The following is a 9,001-nucleotide window of genomic DNA, read 5'->3' on the forward strand; positions in this document are numbered from 1 at the left end:
ATGTGCACTTAATCATAGAAACATAAAAGTAATTTAAACTTTTAAAAGAGTGATCCTAATATGAAGATAGCGAGCAGTTCTGCACTATGACACTGCCTTAATTCCAATTCATAAACAGACAGCAGTCATTGTTCACTATGCCCCTGCCAAAACTGGTCTACTGTAAAGCTGACACAGGAGACCCATAAAAACGACTTCATTTAATTTGACTGGAAAGAATACTGAAGAGTGTCAAATCAGAAAATACCTTCTTTCCATTCTTCCACTTTTTACATGTCACCACAAAAGTGTTTTTATAACTGGATTTAGATTAGAGGTTTAGGCAGAAAATCTGGAGAAAAATATGCCCTGAATTTTAATAATACATCATATTATATTGGTGGATTTTTATATGCCATTGCTGAAGTGATGGGGCTTACTTTAACAGCTGCATTACAATCTCATTACTCAACAGAGAACACAATTCAGATCTTGTAGCTGAGAAAATGAAGTCCACTTGTGGTAATTTGACAGTACAAAATAAAAAAGACCCCAAATTTATTTTTTCAGAATATAGAAGTTATGAAAATAGCAATTCTCCATTCTGAACTAAATCTCAAATTTGTTAACCAGAAAGCCGGATCTAGACTGAGTTTCTAAGTAGTCTTATTCTGAGGTGAGTTTAAGCTAAAAGAATACAGCTGTACACAGACTCAAGGCTAAATTGGATCAGATACTGAGATATATGTGAATGGGTTTCCCTCATCATTTTTATCAGTAAATAGCAGTTGTTGAACCCCTCTACTTTAGATTAGGGTCAAAGAGGAGATTGTCATTTTTGTGACCTCACTGGGGCTGCCATTTTCCCTACTGGGGGAAACCATGCTTTCCATCACAAAGAGTGTACATATTTTTCTCTGTCCAAAGCAAATAGGTGCAGAGGGTAAGAATAACAGATAATTTTTAAAGTATTTTAATGATTTCTCATATAACATTGGTGCCAATAGGAAGAAATTATTAAAGAGAAAGAAAATGGGAAATGAAGAAGATGGACAAGAGCTAAAGGTAGAGCAAGAGGGAAAATGAGGGTTGTGAGTTATGTAGTGAAAAATAGGGCAAAGGAAAGTAGTTAGTATAAAACTAGGGGATTGTGAATGATGGAAAGAAGTGACTAACATAAAAGCTATGGAGTTTAGGGTGGCTGTTGAATTATCTAGAGCAGGGGTGTCAAACATGCAGTTCGGAGGCCGAATCAGGCCCCCGGAGGGCTCCTATCAGGCCCCCGAGCAACTGGCTGGCATTTGCTTCCTTCTCCCTCTCTCTTGCCTCTTTCTGCATCACAGCTTGCTTTGAAAGGCTTGCTCAATAGCACAGCAGCTATAGAGCAACACCTCTATTTTCTCCATTGGCTGAGGCTCCTCCCTTGGGAAGGAAGAGCTTACTTTTCCAAGCTCTCTCAATTGTACAGCAGAGCTACTGAGCCAAACCTCTCTTCCTTCTATTGACTGAGGCTTCCCGCCCCCAGTCCCTGGGGAAGGAAGGAAACAGCCAGACTTTCCTTTCCCAAGCTCCCTGAATCCCATGAGAGAAATACAAAGAAAGCACCTTTAAGACCAATAACATTTTAAGCATGTTTTAAGTTTTTTAAAAAATCATTTTTTAAAAAAAAATTGTGTGTGTGTCCTTTATGAAATGTATATCTCTGCTACCTAATCTTAAATAGGTACATGCATGGCCCAGCCCAACATGGCTCAGCCCAACCTGACATGGCCCAGCCCCTCGAGGTCTCATTTATGTCAGATCCGGCCCTCATAGCAAATTAGTTCGACACCTCTGATTGAGAAATTCTGAAGGAAAACACAATTTGGCCACCTTAAATTAATCTAAAGTTGACAGAGTTTGTTGCATTGAAGTAGATGTAGGCAGTAACTACCACCACCCCCCATTTAAGAAAACATGCATTTCCAACAGGTATGCCATCGGACCATCATAAATACCACAGCTTCCGCAGTAGTACAATATATTTATAAATATAGGTGCAGTTTTACATATGTGTGTGTGTACACACGTATACTTTTACATTGGAAATTGATATTTTGGAAGTAAAGATGACCGCTGTAACAGAAAAAATTATGTTGCCCTGATTGCTATAAATGAACTTCAAGATGGAAATGTTGTCTTCTAACAGCAGAGGGAGATATAAGCAAACTGGCTTTGAATCATAATTGAACTATATTGCAATTGCCATCCAAGCCAACACCATATCATGCAACTTCATTTCATTAGAAGACTGAACTGGCCATTTTTTTGGTTAGTTTAAAAGATTTATCGGGACTATCTTTATATCCCAATTCAATACCTATTATTTATTTTTATCACTTTGTATTTTCTTTATATCCAAAAGGAAAGAAAGAAGAAAGATAATTGAATATGAAGAAGCACTGGAATTTTGTTAAATTGATTAGCTGAGCTTGAGCAACATAAAATGAACTCTTCCTAGGAAATGCATAAGGTTTTTATTTGCACAAAAGAAAATGTTATAATAATTTATAAAAATGAGTTGTGTTGAACTCTCTTATGAATATAAATAGAAAATGCATATTAAATAAATAAGCATGAGAACTGTTTACAAAGCAGCATCTCTACTGGTGCAGAAAACATCAAAGAAAAGACATCCAAAGGCAATTATTCCATGGCAGACCAAAGAGACACTGTGTGTGAGAGAGAAAAAAGATAAAGCAGAAAGTGCAATAACCATTCTTGACTCTGATTTTCATGCACAAAAATGATTCTCTGGTTTCACTGTCTCTGCTATACAGTGATTAGATAATTATTTCCTGCATTCCTGCAAATAGTGTGCTACCTTACTTTGTAACAATACAGCCATCTATCCACAGTTACGGTATTTTTCCAGAATGTGAAGGTATATTCAAGTCAGAAAGGGGCATGTTGTCTTTAGATATGGTTTATTATTCTATTGTGCTAAAAAGAGATAATTCATGCAAAATATCTGCTACACACATCAACAAACCTTTAAAAAGCCAAAGAAAATTTCTGTAAATTGGTGCCTTTACCATTTACAATAAACTTTTATCAAGAAAAATACTGCTATAAGAACATGTCTATTTGTGATCAAAACTATTTTTTATTTATTTGAACATGTTATAAAGCCCCTTATTTATTTTCTAAGTAGTCAACATTTCTAATACTGCCATCTACATCCAATATGACAATCACAGGAACAACTCATTAGTCAAGCCAAGCAAACCAAAGATCATCCCTACCATCTAGAGCAATATGTACAACTTTAGACAATTTCAGGCAGTGCTGTATTAAAAACTGCAGCATATCACATCCCCAAAAAGGCAGTTCAGCCTCAAACAGATTTACATGCACACACACACACACACACAATATCAGGACAGAGAAAATCCAATGGCTGTCAAAGCTGGCTTCTATAGTCATTACACATCTATAATCTGAATTTGCAATGTATCCAAAGCTTTGTTGATTTTGAAATGAGATAAGAAAACATCAGCTCCTGTGTATTATAACAGGATTTAATGGAAACCAAACAATCCCACATTGTATTGACATATAAACCTTCTTTTATTGCTACTGAATACCAATCTCATATGTCTCTTGAAAACTGTTTTTTAAAGTGGGATTTGAAAAACGTTTTCCCCTTCCACCCCATCCCTATGTCACTAAAATTATAGTATTTCAAGATATCATTGTCTTTGATCAAAACAAATTATGGGACCATTTTTTAAACTCAAAGCTGTTTACCATTCTGATCTCTTGAGGATGAGATTTTAATGCAAACTTCCAAGAACTTGGAAAGCCTCATTATTAATAGCAGTTGTGATAAAACTTAAGAACCTAGGATCTTTTGAGCCATTAACGGCTACCTTATCAGGGCTGTGGGAGGAAAAATGTGTGCCAAGTGCCATTTCTAACAATACTTAGAGGATTTTGTTCCCTTTTAAGTGAATACAATACAAAGTACAACAGTAAATATTAGCAATCAAAGAACAAAACCCTTCAAACTTCCCCAAAGAATCCAACAAGCACAGTGAGCACCAAGCTAAGTTCAGTAAGACTGAGTGTTTGACAAGGGTTTTGTGCAGTGTTATATGCCACATATTTTTGTTCTCTAAGGGTAAACAACAAAACCAGCCCTCATCAATGTTCCCTCTAAGCTGCAGTCTTGTAAGCAAAAATTCTACTTTGTGAGCTACTGCCATTAAAGCTGTGAGCTACTGGCATTAAAGTTGTAAGCTACAGCATAGTTTGCTCTTGGGCCATTTTTCCTGAGTTGAGACAAAAACATGTGAGCTGGAGACTAAAAAATTGTGAGCTAGTTCACACTAACTCAGCTTAGAGGGAACACTGCCCCTCATATCAGGCAATCACATATCCTAGAACAGGGGTGTCAAACACGCAGCCCAGGGGCCAAATCAGCCCCTGGAGGGCTTCTATCAGGCCCCTCCAGCAACTGGGTCTTGTCTGTTTCCGTCTCCCTCTCTCTTGCTTCCTTCTGCATCTCAACTTGCTTTGCAAGGCTTGCTCAATTGCACAGGAGCTACAGAGCAAAACCTCAGTTTTCTCCATTGGTCCCTCCTGGTCCCTTGGGGAGGGAGGGAAAGAGCCAGAGCTTCCTTTGCCCAGTTCCCTGGATCCCATGGGAAAAATACAAAGAAAGCACCTTTAAGACCAATAAGTGCTAATGTTTTAGGGTTTTTTTTAAAACTTTAGTCATGTTTGTGTCCTTTAAAAAGTTTATATCTCTGTGACCTAATCTTAAATAGACACACACACGGCCCAGCACAACAGGGCCTGGCCTGACAAGGTCTAATTTATGTCAGATTCAACCCTCATAACAAATGAGTTCGACACCCCTGTCTAGAATGTCCTTTTAAAAAAAAAAGTATAGTTCCACCAAGATGCCCAATGAAACTTCCAAAAGCAAGAATTTGGTTATCTGGTGTCTGAGGTTTCTACAATTATTTACTTGGTTTAAGAGAGAAAACCCAGCAACCCCAGGAATCCACAGCATTCCTAGTTGGATGCCACTGTCCTCTTATTACAAAGCCAGGTGCTCAGGATGCCAAGCCTGCCAAAGGAGAGAGAGAACACACAGGGCAGGCTGCCTGCCCCCGTGTCATCTGCCCTGACACGACGCCGTGTCAACTGCAGGGGGGCACGACGATGGTGGCTGCGCTCCAGTAGCGTGACGCTAGCAAGAAGGGGGTGTCCTGCGGCGCCGCTACAGCACCCGCGAGCCCTCCCCCCGCCCCGCTCCCGTGCGGGACATGCCTGAGCTATTGAACCGCCTCACCCGCTGAGGATTCTCCTCGGCATAAGAGCAAATGCCATCAGCCGAGCTGCCACCTCCAGCTGCCCTCTCCCTCCTCCAAACAAACCCAACACTTACTCCCGGCCCACAATCTCTCTACAAAATGAATCCCCCCCCCCCCCCGCTTTCAACGAAAAGAAACCAGCAAGGAATTAAACTTCGCCCAGCTTCTTTGTATCCCAAGGCGAGCAGCCGCGCAAACAGCAGCCAGGCCACGAGAGGGGGGGTGGGGGGGTGGGCGGAGAAGCCAGCAAGGCAGCCAAGCAAGGCGCCCAGGCAAAGAAAAGTTAACTTGCGGCAGGAGGACGTGCCGCCCCTCCCTCAGGTGCCTCTCCATGGCAGACACTCCCCCCTTTGCCGGGCACCCCTCCCGCCCCCTGGAGCGCGAGGCAGGCTGGGGGAAGGGCGAAGGGCGCGGAGGGAGGGCAGCGCGAACGGGGTGGGGGCTCAGCCCTTCCCTCTCCCGGGGGCCCGCTGCCCAGGCCCCCCTCGCGGCGCCCCTGGGGCTCGCGCGCTCTCTCACCTCGCTCCTGCTCCGCTTGCAAGCAGACGGGGATGTTCTTCTTCCAGCCCGGCATGGCTCCTTTAGGGCTGCGGCTGCTGCGGCAGGGCCAACAGCAGCAAGGTGCACATTGCAGTCCGCGGCCGCAGCGGCGCCTCTTATTCCCCAAGTCTCACGCTCGCCTGGGGAAGGCGGTGGCGGCTCTTCTGGGTAGCCGCGGCGGGAAAGGGGCTGAGGCGTTGGCGGCGCTGCTGCTGCTGCTGCCTCCGCCGCTGCTTTATACAGTAAACAGACGCCGTAGTTCGGGGAAGGGACGGGCGAGGTGGAGGCTCCGGAAAGAGGAGGGGGCTTTCTGCGGTTCAGCTGGGGACACGCGCGCGCTGAGAGGGGTGAGTGGAGCGGGCGGGGGCCTCGCTTCGCCTCGCCTCGCCGCCGCCAGCAGGTGGGAGTGCTGAAGTAGCCAGCTGCACAATGGAGGGAGGGAGGGAAGGAAGGCGAGCGAGCGGACCAGCGGGGCTCCTCTCCCTGCCCCCCCCCCACAAGACGGGGAAGAAGGGAAGGCAGGGGGCAGCGCGCTCTCTCCCACCCCGCCACGCTTGAGAAGAAGTGTGGGGCTCGGCGCCACTGACTCCTTTTCCACCCAGGGCTTCTCCCAACCCACCCACACCACTGGGGGGGCTAAACCCACATCTCCCTGGCTCTTGGTGTGTGCACACGCCAGTCAAGACTCCCTGAGCCTCGCTCTCAACTTCCGTCCCGCTCGACCCGGTTCCTGAAAAGGCGGCGATGATAACCATCAAGTTTACTGCTGGTTTCAATGAAACTTCGGCCGAAATCACCAGTGTGTTGTAAAGTGCTGGAAGGTGGAAAGGCGGTTGTAAATCAGCTTTCCCTGCAAAGCCACCAATCGATTCAGAAACATGATATAAACGTATTTAAAAACTGCTTTTTGACGTGTGCTTCCCAGCCAAGGGAGAAGGGCTGAGATTGCATGTTAAATGGCATGTGTAACTTCAGTCTTCCTCCTCCTAAGAAACTGTGCTTGCAGTTCGATGTTTCATTCATTCATTAGTATTTCTTTAGATTTTTATTCCGCCCTCCCGGCAAGCAGCCTCAGGGTGGATCACAAGAGAACAGAGTTAATGACGCATCACAATAAAACTCAAGCAAAGTATACAATTAATATAATTATTAACTATTATAAATATACAGTTAATAAGGATTAAAATGTCAGATCACCAACATCAAGTGCTTAGAATTCAAGGTGCAGATTTATGAAAAAAAATTGGCTCATGTTTGAAAGCAATTATTGACAATTTTTGTTATAACTCTGGAGTAAATTCAGAAGAACAGCTGGGATTTTATAGGTATTGTGGGACCTTGCAGTGTCCTGAACAGAATCCTAGAACTGTGTATGTACGTGTATCTGTACAGGACTCTTACTTGGATACAACAAAATGGCAACTGAGCACTGAAAAGACAAAGATACTAGTGTGGCCTCTCAGTATGGCGATCATAGTTTCATAATGAATATCATGTTTAAGTATGGGCAGGGAGTTGGGTCAATGTGTAGAAAGAAACCAGAACTAGAATGGCTTTCCTGGTATTAACATAGTTGTCCCGGGATAAATGCTATATGAACAAAACCAAATGAAACAATCACATGATCACTACGATCATAGCAAAGCAGTGTTCTGCAGCATCATGAAAGTTGTATACAAATATTGACAATGTTCAAATAATGATCAGAGGGGGAAGGAATCTTGAAATAGGTGTTTTCCCCTGACACCCGGTGTATTATTGTATGCAATGTTCCCTCTAAGCTGCAGAGTCTTGTGAGCAAAAATTATACTTTGTGAGCTACTGGCATTACAGTTGTGAGCTACTGCATAAATTAGTTTGCTCTAGGGCCATTTTTCCTGAACTGAGACAAAAATGTGTGAGCTGGAAGCTAAAAAATTGTGAGCTAGCTCACACTAACTCAGCTTTGAGGGAACACTGCACACTATGGCAGTTTTTGCTTTCAGTAATAACTGCAACTTGGTTTTGAGGTAAAGATTCTGTTAGATGAAATCATAGAGCAAAAGTATTTTTGGAGATGTAAGTAATGTCACACAAAAATGGATCTTTCATCATTGTATGTGGCAGGTAAGAAGATTACATTGTGTAACCAAAGGCATTACTAAATGTTTCTGCAAGGCTCTATTTTTATGACTGTGGTATTATGCTTTCAATATTTTTTACTGTAATTTTTCTTCAAAGTGTTTTTTAAGTACTCTGTTCCAAGGAATCTAGATGCCCTTATCTCCATCTTGACATTTAACAACAACAAAAATCTGAGAGCCTATGCCGCTAGATACATTGTGACTAATTTTTAGTGTACACACAGAAGGGGAGGGGCGCCCATTAAAAACCATGAATCTTTGAGTGTGTTTTTTTTGTATGCGTGTTTTGCTGTATTTTACATCCTTTCTACAAAAGGCCAAAATATGCAGGAGGGCAATTTGGGAAAAGACCAAGTCTGACCTGAGGCCCTCAAATCCTGCTGCTTTCAATAGATTATCTTCTAGGGTTTTAACAGTGGGAAACCTTTGATCCAACTAGACAGCAGCAGCTCTATTAAACCTCAATCCCGTGCGCCAGTTACTTTCGAGTTCTCAAAGAGGCCTGGATGTGGCTTACTCCTGAACATTCCGTTGAAGCATCCAATTGACTCCATCTATGTGGCCTAAAAAGGTCATTATGCAATTGTTGGTATCTGTTTTAGTCTTATATTTTAATTATTCTGTACTACTACGCTTTATTTTGGGGGAAATCTTTTAATATCAATTAGTTGTTTTTCTGTCTCACTTACAGAGTTTCGTAGCTAAAGCCAATAGAAACCATATTAATTTAGATTACTCTTGATATTCATAAAAAAGGAGTATTGTGATAACTTAATAGACTAGCATTTCCTGAAACTAAGCTTTTGTGGGCAAATGACTAATTGGTATTAATTTGGCAAACCCCAGTATACATCAGTTATAGCCATGTCAGACTAACATGTTTAGGTGAAAGATACCAGTTAGGGAATACGGACTGCATTTTATTTTTCTTTGTGCATAGTGATCATGTGATTGCTTCTGTCCTGTTCAGGGCATCCCTACTTTGCTTGGGAAAGA

The 9,001-nt window shown here is 42.6% G+C and overlaps 1 protein-coding gene across 1 annotated transcript in view; it reads right to left on the minus strand.

Annotated features, from left to right (window-relative positions):
* The window catches only part of GRIP1 (glutamate receptor interacting protein 1), a 596,626-nt gene extending 590,568 nt beyond the window's left edge, over positions 1–6,058 (minus strand). The window contains exon 1 of the mRNA XM_060245026.1: positions 5,862–6,058. Coding sequence (XP_060101009.1) covers positions 5,862–5,916 — 55 coding nt within the window. The 5' untranslated portion in view covers positions 5,917–6,058. The remainder of the gene's footprint in view (positions 1–5,861) is intronic.
* Between the last annotated feature and the right edge of the window lie 2,943 nt (positions 6,059–9,001).

The sequence above is a fragment of the Heteronotia binoei genome, chromosome 8, assembly GCF_032191835.1.
Source record: "Heteronotia binoei isolate CCM8104 ecotype False Entrance Well chromosome 8, APGP_CSIRO_Hbin_v1, whole genome shotgun sequence".
In the NCBI taxonomy this organism is placed as follows: domain Eukaryota; kingdom Metazoa; phylum Chordata; class Lepidosauria; order Squamata; family Gekkonidae; genus Heteronotia; species Heteronotia binoei.